A 13754-nucleotide genomic window follows, 5' to 3' on the forward strand; every position below is an offset into this window, starting at 1 on the left:
CTTTCCAGGTATCTGTAAACTTATAAACAATGGCTCATATATAGCAGCTTTTCCCCCTCACGAGGTAATTTTGAAATACAATTTCCATTGGGGGAAAAAAAAGAAGTTTCTCATACTCATTGTTGATCCTTCTTTTATTTTATTTATTTATTTTTAAAATCTAGCCACCCTCTCTCAGGAGGATTCAGTCAGTCAGTGGCTCTGGGCCTTTCTCAGACCCCATTATGATCTCTGGTTACACACTGGGCCCAGTGCTCTCCAGGACAATTCCCTAGTGAAGTTTTTCCCTTGTAAGGAGTCCCAGCCTTGGAGGGAACTTAGGGGCATGGTTCAATCACTCTGACCACCGTCCTCTGCTTCAAAACAGAGTCCCAAGCTTGACCCACCTTGGGATCCACACCACTCCCAAACAGTGCAAGTTCTACTTTGAGATGTCTGAAAATCTAAGACAAACCCACAACACAAACCTACACCCCATTATTTACTTAATTCTCAGCCAAGCTACCTGTCTACCAATTTTAAATTAGAAACACCTGCTCCAGACTGTGGTGAGTTCTGCCTACTGAGTCATGAATGACGTTTGAATTAGTTTTGAACATCGTCTCCCAACACAGAGGTTTGGGGTCAGCAATCTCAGAACCCATCACTTCTATTTATAAAGGCTGAGGACTCATAAGGTGTAACCCCTAACCTGAAGAATCCTAGTCTAGTAAAATTTTTAAAGGATAAAATACATTGTGTACTTCCTATGTGGCACTGAGCTAAGTGTTTTATATGAATAATCTCATTTAATCCTTAGGGAAACCCTTTGAGAGAGACAATAATAATAGCCCTATTTCATAGCTAGATCATTGAGGCACAGAAAAATTAACTATCAAAGGCACAGGTTTGGGCCCAGGAAGCCAGACCCCAATGCATCTATTCCTTGTGCTATGAATATCTTACTTACTGTAGGAATGGGAATAATAATAATGGGGAATATGTTAGGTCATTTCATGCAACAACAGGCCTTGTGCATAGATTTTTCCATTAATCTGAAAATAATCCTGGAGGGATAGATATTATTTTCTCATTGTAGAGATGCAGATATAAAGCTCAGAGAAATTAACCACGATGTCAGATTTGACATAGTTGGTAAGTGGTACAGTGTTCAGACTAGCAAATCTAAGGCCCTGGGAGAGCTTTTACGGTTTGTTCTTATTGCGAGTAATTTCGTCTACATAACTAGTCTATGTTCGTTTGACATTTTCTTGTGTGAAATTTGGAACCTATTTGGAATAGGTTGTAAATAATCGTCCTGTTTATTCTTCTCTGTTGGTTGGAGTAGAGGACTGATCATGAGGATGTGGAGGGGTGGTCACTGAGTGCACATGGTCCTCTGAACAGGACTGGAAACACGTGGGCCAGCAAGGGTCATCACTGCAATTTTCTCTTAAAGCCACCAGGTGTCACTGTCAACCCAGAACAGTACGGTTGAGGTTCTTGAGCAGAATTAGAACAATGATCTACTAGGGTTTCTTTTTTTTTTTTTTTTTTTTTTTTTTTTTTTTTTTTTTTTTTTTTCATTTTTTATTTTTTATAAACATATATTTTTTATAAACATATATTTTTATCCCCAGGTCTGTGAATCACCAGGTTTACACACTTCACAGAACTCACCAAATCACATACCCTCCCCAATGTCCATAATCCCACCCCCTTCTCCCAAACCCCCTCCCCCCGGCAACCCTCAGTTTGTTTTGTGAGATTAAGAGTCACTTATGGTTTGTCTCCCTCCCAATCCCATCTTGTTTCATTTATTCTTCTACCCACTTAAGCCTCCATGTTGCATCACCACTTCCTCATATCAGGGAGATCATATGATAGTTGTCTTTCTCTGCTTGACTTATTTCGCTAAGCATGATACGCTCTAGTTCCATCCACGTTGTTGCAAATGGCAAGATTTCATTTCTTTTGATGGCTGCATAGTATTCCATTGTGTATATATACCACATCTTCTTGATCCATTCATCTGTTGATGGACATCTAGGTTCTTTCCATAGTTTGGCTATTGTGGACATTGCTGCTATAAACATTCGGGTGCATGTGTCCCTTTGGATCACTACATTTGTATCTTTAGGGTAAATACCCAATAGTGCAATTGCTGGGTCATAGGGCAGTTCTATTTTCAACATTTTGAGGAACCTCCATGCTGTTTTCCAGAGTGGCTGCACCAGCTTGCATTCCCACCAACAGTGTAGGAGGGTTCCCCTTTCTCCGCATCCTCGCCAGCATCTGTCATTTCCTGACTTGTTGATTTTAGCCATTCTGACTGGTGTGAGGTGATATCTCATTGTGGTTTTGATTTGTATTTCCCTGATGCCGAGTGATATGGAGCACTTTTTCATGTGTCTGTTCGCCATCTGGATGTCTTCTTTGCAGAAATGTCTGTTCATGTCTTCTGCCCATTTCTTGATTGGATTATTTGTTCTTTGGGTGTTGAGTTTGCTAAGTTCTTTATAGATTCTGGACACTAGTCCTTTATCTGATATGTCGTTTGCAAATATCTTCTCCCATTCTGTCAGTTGTCTTTTGATTTTGTTAACTGTTTCCTTTGCTGTGCAAAAGCTTTTGATCTTGATGAAATCCCAGTAGTTCATTTTTTCCCTTGCTTCCCTTGCCTTTTGCGTTGTTCCTAGGAAGATGTTGCTGCGGCAGAGGTCGAAGAGGTTGCTGCCCGTGTTCTCCTCAAGGATTTTGATGGATTCCTTTCGTACATTGAGGTCCTTCATCCATTTTGAGTCTATTTTTGTGTGTGGTGTAAGGAAATGGTCCAATTTCATTTTTCTGCATGCGGCTGTCCAATTTTCCCAGCACCATTTATTGAAAAGGCTGTCTTTTTTCCATTGGACATTCTTTCCTGCTTTGTCGAAGATTAGTTGACCATAGAGTTGAGGGTCTATTTCTGGGCTCTCTATTCTGTTCCATTGATCTATGTGTCTGTTTTTGTGCCAGTACCATGCTGTCTTGATGATGACAGCTTTGTAATAGAGCTTGAAGTCCGGAATTGTGATGCCACCAACGTTGGCTTTCTTTTTCAATATCCCTTTGGCTATTCGAGGTCTTTTCTGGTTCCATATAAATTTTAGAATTATTTGTTCCATTTCTTTGAAAAAGATGGATGGTACTTTGATAGGAATTGCATTAAATGTGTAGATTGCTTTAGGTAGCATAGACATTTTCACAATATTTATTCTTCCAATCCAGGAGCATGGAACATTTTTCCATTTCTTTGTGTCTTCCTCAATTTCTTTCATGAGTACTTTATAGTTTTCTGAGTATAGATTCTGTGTCTCTTTGGTTAGGTTTATTCCTAGGTATCTTATGGTTTTGGATGCAATTGTAAATGGGATTGACTCCTTAATATCTCTTTCTTCTGTCTTGCTGTTGGTGTAGAGAAATGCAACTGATTTCTGTGCATTGATTTTATATCCTGACACTTTACTGAATTCCTGTATAAGTTCTAGCAGTTTTGGAGTGGAGTCTTTTGGGTTTTCCACATATAGTATCATATCATCTGCGAAGAGTGATAATTTGACTTCTTCTTTGCCGATTTGGATGCCTTTAATTTCCTTTTGTTGTCTGATTGCTGAGGCTAGGACCTCTAGTACGATGTTGAATAGCAGTGGTGATAATGGACATCCCTGCCGTGTTCCTGACCTTAGCGGAAAAGCTTTCAGTTTTTCTCCATTGAGAATGATATTTGCGGTGGGTTTTTCATAGATGGCTTTGATGATATTGAGGTATGTGCCCTCTATCCCTACACTTTGAAGAGTTTTGATCAGGAAGGGATGTTGTACTTTGTCAAATGCTTTTTCAGCATCTATTGAGAGTATCATATGGTTCTTGTTCTTACTTTTATTGATGTGTTGTATCACATTGACTGATTTGCGGATGTTGAACCAACCTTGCAGCCCTGGAATAAATCCCACTTGGTCGTGGTGAATAATCTTTTTAATGTACTGTTGAATCCGATTGGCTAGTATTTTGTTGAGTATTTTCGCATCTGTGTTCATCAAGGATATCGGTCTATAGCTCTCTTTTTTGGTGGGATCCTTGTCTGGTTTTGGGATCAAGGTGATGCTGGCCTCATAAAATGAGTTTGGAAGTTTTCCTTCCATTTCTATTTTTTGGAACAGTTTCAGGAGAATAGGAATTAGTTCTTCTTTAAATGTTTGGTAGAATTCCCCCGGGAAGCCGTCTGGCCCTGGGCTTTTGTTTGTTTGGAGATTTTTAATGACTGTTTCAATCTCCTTACTGGTTATGGGTCTGTTCAGGCTTTCTATTTCTTCATGGTTCAGTTGTGGTAGTTTATATGTTTCTAGGAATGCATCCATTTCTTCCAGATTGTCAAATTTATTGCCGTAGAGTTGCTCATAGTATGTTCTTATAATAGTTTGTATTTCTTTGGTGTTAGTTGTGATCTCTCCTCTTTCATTCATGATTTTATTTATTTGGGTCCTTTCTCTTTTCTTTTTGATGATTCGGGCCAGGGGTTTATCAATTTTATTAATTCTTTCAAAGAACCAGCTCCTAGTTTCGTTGATTTGTTCTATTGTTTTTTTGTTTTCTATTTCATTGATTTCTGCTCTGATCTTTATGATTTCTCTTCTCCTGCTGGGCTTAGGGTTTCTTTCTTGTTCTTTCTCCAGCTCCTTTAGGTGTAGGGTTAGGTTGTGTACCTGAGACCTTTCTTGTTTCTTGAGAAAGGCTTGTACCGCTATATATTTTCCTCTCAGGACTGCCTTTGTTGTGTCCCACAGATTTTGAACCGTTGTATTTTCATTATCATTTGTTTCCATGATTTTTTTCAATTCTTCTTTAATTTCCCGGTTGACCCATTCATTCTTTAGAAGGATACTGTTTAGTCTCCATGTATTTGGGTTCTTTCCAAACTTCCTTTTGTGGTTGAGTTCTAGCTTTAGAGCATTGTGGTCTGAAAATATGCAGGGAATGATCCCAATCTTTTGATACCTGTTGAGTCCTGATTTAGGACCGAGGATGTGATCTATTCTGGAGAATGTTCCATGTGCACTAGAGAAGAATGTGTATTCTGTTGCTTTGGGATGAAATATTCTGAATATATCTGTGATGTCCATCTGGTCCAGTGTGTCATTTAAGGCCTTTATTTCCTTGCTGATCTTTTGCTTGGATGACCTGTCCATTTCAGTGAGGGGAGTGTTAAAGTCCCCTACTATTATTGTATTATTGTTGATGTGTTTCTTTGATTTTGTTATTAATTGGTTTATATAGTTGGCTGCTCCCACATTGGGGGCATAGATATTTAAAATTGTTAAATCTTCTTGTTGGACAGACCCTTTGAGTATGATATAGTGTCCTTCCTCATCTCTTATTATAGTCTTTGGCTTAAAATCTAATTGATCTGATATAAGGATTGCTACTCCTGCTTTCTTCTGATGTCCATTAGCATGGTAAATTCTTTTCCACCCCCTCACTTTAAATCTGGAGGTGTCTTCGGGCTTAAAATGTGTTTCTTGGAGGCAACATATAGATGGGTTTTGTTTTTTTATCCATTCTGATACCCTGTGTCTTTTGACAGGGGCATTTAGCCCATTCACATTCAGGGTAACTATTGAGAGATATGAATTTAGTGCCATTGTATTGCCTGTAAGGTGACTGTTACTGTATATGGTCTCTGTTCCTTTCTGATCTACCACTTGTAGGCTCTCTCTTTGCTTAGAGGACCCCTTTCAATATTTCCTGTAGAGCTGGTTTGGTATTTGCAAATTCTTTCAGTTGTTGTTTGTCCTGGAAGCTTTTAATCTCTCCTTCTATTTTCAATGATAGCCTAGCTGGATATAGTATTCTTGGCTGCATGTTTTTCTCGTTTAGTGCTCTGAAAATATCATGCCAGCTCTTTCTGGCCTGCCAGGTCTCTGTGGATAAGTCAGCTGCCAATCTAATATTTTTACCATTGTATGTTACAGACTTCTTTTCCCGGGCTGCTTTCAGGATTTTCTCTTTGTCATTGAGACTTGTAAATTTTACTATTAGGTGTCGGGGTGTGGGCCTATTCTTATTGATTTTGAGGGGCATTCTCTGAACCTCCTGAATTTTGATGCTCGTTCCCTTTGCCATATTGGGGAAATTCTCCCCAATAATTCTCTCCAGTATACCTTCTGCTCCCCTCTCACTTTCTTCTTCTTCTGGAATCCCAATTATTCTAATGTTGTTTCGTCTTATGGTGTCACTTATCTCTCGAATTCTCCCCTCATGGTCCAGTAGCTGTTTGTCCCTCTTTTGATCAGCTTCTTTATTCTCTGTCATTTGGTCTTCTATATCACTAATTCTTTCTTCTGCCTCATTTATCCTAGCAGTGAGAGCCTCCATTTTTGATTGCACCTCATTAATAGCTTTTTTGATTTCAACTTGGTTAGATTTTAGTTCTTTTATTTCTCCAGAAAGGGCTTTTATATCTCTCGAGAGGGTTTCTCTAATATCTTCCATGCCTTTTTCGAGCCCGGCTAGAACCTTGAGAATTGTCATTCTGAACTCTAGATCTGACATATTACTGATGTCTGTATTGATTAGGTCCCTAGCCTTCGGTACTGCCTCTTGTTCTTTTTTTTGTGGTGAATTTTTACGTCTTGTCATTTTGTCCAGATAAGAGTAAATGAAGGGGCAAGTAAAATACTAAAAGGGTGGCAACAACCCCAGGAAAATATGCTTTAGCCAAATTAGAAGAGATCCAAAATCGTGAGTGGGGAGAAAGGGGATAAAAAGAGGTTCAAAAAGGAAGAAAGAAAAAAGAAAAAAAAAAAAAAAGAAAAGAAAAGAATTTTTTAAAAAAAGAAAACACCTAAGAAAAATGTAAAAAAATATATATATATATTAGATAAACTAGTAAAAAATCGTTAAAAAAGAAAAAGGTAACAGTTAAAAAAAAAAATTTTACCCGAAGGCGAGAAAAAAAAAAAAAATGAAAAAGAAAAAATTAAATTAACTGCAAGACTAAAAAAAATCACAGGAAAAAAGCCATGAGTTCCGTGCTTGGCTTTCTCCTCCTCTGGAATTCTGCTGCTCTCCTTGGTATTGAAACCGCACTCCTTGGTAGGTGAACTTGGTCTCGGCTGGATTTCTTGTTGATCTTCTGGGGGAGGGGCCTGTTGTAGTGATTCTCAAGTGTCTTTGCCCCAGGCGGAATTACACCGCCCTTACCCGGGGCCGGGGTGAGTAATCCGCTCGGGTTTGCTTTCAGGAGCTTTTGTTCCCTGAGCGCTTTCCGTAGAGTTCCAGAGGACGGGAATACAAATGGCGGCCTCCTGGTCTCCGGCCCGGAGGAGCCGAGAGCCCAGGGCCCCACTCCTCAGTGCGCCCTCAGAGAACAGCGCCCAGTTACTCCCGTCTGCCTGACCTCCGGCCGCGCTCCGAGCTCACCGAGCCTGCGACCGGTTCAAGGTAACACGGAGCTGCGAGCTTACTGTCGGCTCTGTCTCTGTAGCCGGCTTTCCCGTTCCAATACCCGCAAGCTCTGCGACACTCAGACACCCCCGATCCTTCTGTGACCCTGCGGGACCTGAGGCCACGCTGACCCCGCGTGGGCTTCGCCCCGGTTTAGCCTCTGGAGCGATGTCCCTCAGCGGAACAGACTTTTAAAAGTCCTGATTTTGTGCGCGGTTGCTCCGCCGCTTGCCGGGAGCCGCCCCCCCCCCCCCCCGGGGTCTATCTTCCCGTCGCTTTGGATTCACTTCTCCGCCGGTCCTACCTTTCAGAAAGTGGTTGTTTTTCTGTTTCCAGAATTGCTGTTCTTCTTCTCTTCAATCTGCCGATGGATTTTCAGGTGTTTGCAATCTTTAGATAAGCTATCTAGCTGATCTCCGGCTAGCTGAAGCAGTCTCAGCTTGCTACTTCTCTGCCATCTTGACTCCTCCCTCCTCTACTAGGGTTTCTAAGCTTAGACCCTAAGACTGAGGATGTGCCTGTGTCTGCCCACTGAGACTGGGAAGCAAAGTCAAGTATTTTAGAAAGATTATCATTAGTGACTAAAAGAAAACTGAGATTTTTGGTTCACCTTCCCTTACTTACCCAATCTCAGGCAGTCTACCCTAACAGATCAGTCTAGCTGGACAAGCAAACAGACATTTCCCGGGTGGACATGCCCATGCTTGAAATCTTTTATCTTCACTTTTATCTCCTTACCTTCTAGTCTATAGGCTTTAAAAGCCTTGATCTCTTAAGGAAGAAAACTTGGACTTAAAAACTTGGAGAGGAAAACTTTTCTCTTCTTCCCTTTAGGGTTCTTTGACCGACCTCATAAATTGACATAAAGCAGGTTAATAGAAGAAAAGCAAATGTAATTACACATATACAGATCCCCACAAAGATATGAGAGGCTTGTAGCAATCAGGAATTGAGGTTTATATGCTGTCCTGAGCTAAGAAGAAGGCAGGGGTCTAGGAGGGAGATAATTCACAGGACATTGGAAGAGCAAATGTTGGGTGAACAAATGTTTGCCGTGTCATGGAGATAAGTATTTCTTATGTAAAAAAGTTATCTTTGGTAATAGTTCTCCTTACTCTTATAGGCTTCCTATCTAAATTATTTTGAGCAGGTAAGAGGTTAGGTAAAAAAACTCTTCTTGAGTTTATTGGTCATTAATTGTTTTCAACTTAGAAATAATCTACATGCCAAAGTAACACATTCTGGGGCAGCCTGCCCTGAACCTGATGCTGCCCATCAGCACTTTAACTGTATTTCCATCTTTACCTAATTAATTTATCTATTTCATTAGGAAGCCACAGAGTGAAATCCACATATGTGTCTCCTTTTAGCCTGGTGCACTGTGATTCAGGGTGTTCTTTCTTCATAAGAACTCACATCCCTGGTTGTCTGGGATCACTCAAATGACAGTTTTCTGCTTTTCAATGGCCACACTATATCAGAAACAAAATTAACTAACACTGACTTTGTACTTTATATGTACCCAGCACTTTATATTGCAAGTGGGCCCTCACAAAACCTCTCTATGGTGGAAATCATTAAATTGACTCTTACTCTCATCATCTACATAAGGAAACTAAGGCATGACTTCACTTGTTTTAAATTTCATTAAACTGTTTATAGAAGTAGAATCACAGGGGCACCTGGGTGGCTCAGTGGGTTAAACCTCTGCCTTCAGCTCAGATCATGATCTCAGGGTCCTGGGATCAAACCCCACATCGGGCTCTCTGCTCAGCGGGGAGCCTGTTTCCCCCCCCCACCCCCCGCCTGCCTTCCTCTCTGTCTACTTGGGATCTCTCTGTCTCTCTCGGTTAAATAAATCAATAAAATATTAAAAAAAAAAAAAGTAGAATCACACATTGGAATAAGAGGGAGTTTGTCAAATTCTGTCCTAAGTTTTGGTTTAGAAAATAGTAACCATATTTGTTCCCCTCCTTTTTGATTATAAAATCAAAGCTGTTCCTCTATCAGGCATATATATTCTATGTGTCTAAAATTGCAACCTTATGACAATTTTTGAGGGGAGATATAAAGAATTTGAAAGTGTCTCCATTTTTGGAATATATATTATCCAAAGTAAGGTCTAAGGATTCTAGAATTTAAAAACTTGATTAGCACTTGTGACTTAGGCTTCTTACACTTTTTGATTGAACATTTACTTTCTTCTTTAGCTTCTGTAAATAAAAGAAATATTTCCTGGGACTGAGTCACTTCTTTAAGGTAGAATAATATTCTTAATTTCTGAAATAAGGATTACAACTATTTCCCTCAGTGATGGTGATGAGATAGTGTTTATTAAAAGATTTTAGGTTACAAATAGTAAAACCAAATTCTAGTTTACTTTAAGTGAAAGGGATTTCATTAGTTTAAAAAGGGACTTTAAGAAAGGACTTTTAAGGAATTATCAGTATATTTTCAATGAAGAAGAGATATATAAAGGCATTTACTAAATCATTCCAGTGATGGACTTAAGTTTACAAATCTGCAGCTTTCAATACGCTATTAAATTGTTCTGTAAGGAAAAAATAGTAAAAGCAATTCCTGTTTAGTTCAAATTTACCAAGGGAACTTATCTTTGGTTTTATGTTTCAGGGAGCCTACAAAAGTAACCAACCCATCAAAACGCATGGACCTCAGAATAATAGACATCTATTATATGAGCGCTGGGCACGCTGGGGAATGTGGTATAAGCATCAGCCCTTGGATTTAATCAGGTAATGTGGGTGGATTGATAATGAAAGATATATTATGCTGTTCTGTTGTCATTTTCCTAGATTTGGAATTACCTCATTCGCCCACCAAATCGTCTGTATTACTCAGGATGTAGTCAGGGAAAAAGAAGCCACTGTAGGTCTTTTCAATAAAAGAAACTTAATTTAGGGCTTTGGTTAAACAGTGGATGACAAAGCTGAGAAATCAGAGAGGAATAGTAAGGCAACCAGAGATTAATAACAGCAGAAGATTGCCAACAATCCTGAGGTTGGAAGGAAAATGGGATGAAGTATATTCCAGAGACCCCTACCTGGGCCATTGGCCAGGAGCTATACCATCCATGACTAGGACTGTCCACAGAGAAGTAAAGTGTTGGAGAAGGTATGACCACTTTTCCCTGAGGATGACCAAGTGAGAAGGAATGATTCCCGCCCCCCACCTCTATCTTTGAGTCTTCCAGCACCTCCTTATCCAGCTTAACTAGGAGAAATTTACAATGGAAACTGTAATATACTTCCCAGTGAAACAAATCAAAATAGGGAAAGGCAGAACATGGATCTGAGAGCAAAGAGGAAAATGACCAACACAGCATCTCTACATATATTTGTATTTCAACCAAGAATTTAGTGAGTATCTATTCTATTCCAGGAAGCACATTTCTAGTGAGTAACTGCTCTCAATTTCAGTTAATCTCCAGATACTGTTATATTCATGATTTAATTAATTTTGATGGAGAATAATTTGTTCTTTTAAAAAAATACCAGGAAATACATATTAAAAATGACCTAATCAAGTTTCTAGCTAACTATAAATATTCTTAGAATGAATGAAAAAAAAGAGCCTTTATAAGTTTATCTATGTTGATACTTTGAACAGTTTATAAAATGTACATATCAAGAATAACTTATAACTGTGGGCATTGTCCCAGCAGGAAACTGATAGAACTGAGAGAATAGAAAGGCTATCAGAAGAAAATCTAATAAAAGAAGTATATGCAGAAGTGTAAGAAATATCAAGGGAGCAAATGGATAAGGATGATGAAGCTTCCAGGGACAAGTAAAAATTAGATGCTTTTATCAAACCTTGGCCTGGAGGAGCAGGGGGAGGGAACAGTTGGTAGAACCTGTCAAAAACAAAAAGGGGGGATGCCTGACAGTAGTTACAGTCTTAGAAGGAAAGCAGCTATGGGCGGATCATTCTCCAGGAAGGAGAAAGTCAGGATAATCAATACACCGATATCTCTTAGATCTCACTCTGTGATCTCCTGCTAGTACCTTCAGTTAGCCAAAAAGCCCCTCAGGAAGGCAGAAGAAAGAAAGAGCATGAGAGATACAGTTCATGAAGGTGAGCCTCCTGGGGCATAGAGCAGAAAGGAAAAGGGATAGAACATGATCTGGATATACAAATCATAATATCCAGCACCAAACCATTTCAGACGTTAAGTACTTGGGCATATCCAAAATCAAGATGCTTTGATTCTAATTCTGTTAATCACAATAAATTATCAGATTCTTACTTGTGCAGGTGAAAAATTATTTTGTTTTGTTTTAAGAGAGATAGAGAGAGTGAGCAGTGGTGAGGGGCAGAGGAAGAGAGAGAGAGAGAATCTTAGGCAGGCTCCTCGCTCAACTCAGAGCCCAAAGTGGGGTTCAATCTCACAACCCTGAGGTCATGACCTGAGCTGAACTCAAGAGTTGGACACTTAACTAACTGAGCCACCCAGGCACCCCATTATTATTATTATTATTATTTTATTTAGAGAGAAAGAGAGGGGAAAGAATTGTTATTTTAGAGATATGTGAACACAGTGAGATGTGCTCACTCACAGAATCACATTTATTATTAGGAACTAAAATTAAATTGCTGTTCTCAAGCAAACATTTTAGTGTCAATAATCTCTTATCTATTGGATGCATTGCTATTATGGCTTCAGGTAATTTCAGCAAGCAACCTTTATTTTCAATAATAGGGTTCTGTGGCTACTATTGCCAATTATTTGGCTATTGACAAAGAAGGGAAACTTTGCTTACGGAAATTATATATTTTGTGTTCAAGTGGCTAAAAAGAGGGAGGAGGTGAAGGCCATAAAAGAATATAGACGATCCAGCATGTTCCTACTCTCCAGAAACTTGCTTGTTAGCAAAATATAAAATGGATAAAAAGAGAATGGCTATGGGTGTAGTGAAGAGTGACCCCAGTAGCAACCTAGCAATTCCTCCCTGCCTTGGCATAGTTTTTGAGATTCCTCTAGAGATCCTAGAATATTATGAATACCAGTGCTATAGGTCAAGGGGGTTTCCATCAGCTTCCTTGGCCTGGAACTAGCTTCTCTTTCTCCTGGATCAGATCTAAAATCTCCTGAACTTAGGTGATTAAACTACAGTCAAGCAATATTGTTGTTCCCCTTAACCTTCAACAGTATATACTTTAAAATCTCAGTATAATTCTCCCTATTTAAAGGGGGTTGTCTATGCCACCCTCTATAGTCATTATTATAAAGGCATTTCCTTATATTAGTAATACATGCAAAAACCTATTCTACTTCACAGAGGAACACTTGTTTATAAGGAACAAATGGCTTTATTGAAATACCTGTTACTATGATAAGCTTTTGTCTCAACTAGAACATTATTGTTGTATGAGAAGTGAATGGTCTACTGATCTATGTCTCCAAGGAGAAATCAATGAAAAAAACAAAAACTTGGATAAATGAAATATGACTCTATTTCTATACCTGGTAGAATATGCAAAATTTTAATTGGCACAATGCAGAGAGTGATGTAGAAAAAGAATTATTTTCAGAAAGAAAAAATACCAAGAGAATTGTCTTGTCCCAGAAAAAAAATACCAAGAGGATTTTCTTCCTAGCAAGAATCACTGCTCAGCGCAATATTCCTAAATGAACTGTAAAACACCAATTTTTAAAATATCCCTTAAACAAAACTGTTTTAAGTAACCATTTTTAGAAGATAGAGACCAAACAGTCATAGAGAATTCAAAAAATTATTATTTCTTACCAGAGCTTTATAAACTGCATAGCAGTTGATATGATCAGTAGACTGGGTGAAGAAAGAGCAGTTGGGTAGTCATTAAAACTATCTTATTCATCTGCCATTTCCATATAAATTATGTTCATCAGCTCAAGGGAAATAAAATATATCCATTTCCTTAGCTTCATTCACTACTCCCTGTGGTGGATGCTGGTGAAGAAGACACAAGTCTACTTTCAGGCACTTGAAGTCTCATGGGGAGAGAGAGGAATGGATGAGTTAATTGTCATAAAGGGTTATAAGTTTAGGACACTGAAATATGGGTGAGGGCAGAATGGGAGCAAGATCAGGGGTATCTAAGCAAGGGTAGCAGTGGAAGTCAGGAAAGGCTTCCTGTAAAAATTGATGTAAAGTGAAGGATGCATATAAGCCAGACAAAGGAAGAGGATGAAATGTAATTTTCCAAAGTAAGAGAGCAGCATTGACCAAGGAAAGAATCATGTGCTCCAGGAACTGCAGTTAACTTTGTTGAGGAAGGTGTGACATGACTGT

At 39.1% G+C, this 13754-nt stretch overlaps 1 protein-coding gene across 3 annotated transcripts in view; it reads left to right on the top strand.

Moving 5' to 3' along the window:
- The window catches only part of ANO3 (anoctamin 3), a 418943-nt gene that overhangs the window by 315821 nt on the left and 89368 nt on the right, over window positions 1-13754 (top strand). For all 3 annotated transcript variants that reach the window (XM_059138525.1, XM_059138529.1, XM_059138531.1), the window contains 2 exons: window positions 9-64; window positions 10093-10214. In XM_059138525.1, the coding sequence (XP_058994508.1) occupies window positions 9-64; window positions 10093-10214 (178 nt within the window). The remainder of the gene's footprint in view (window positions 1-8; window positions 65-10092; window positions 10215-13754) is intronic.

The sequence above is a fragment of the Mustela lutreola genome, chromosome 1 (assembly GCF_030435805.1).
Source record: "Mustela lutreola isolate mMusLut2 chromosome 1, mMusLut2.pri, whole genome shotgun sequence".
Classification (NCBI taxonomy): Eukaryota; Metazoa; Chordata; class Mammalia; order Carnivora; family Mustelidae; genus Mustela; species Mustela lutreola.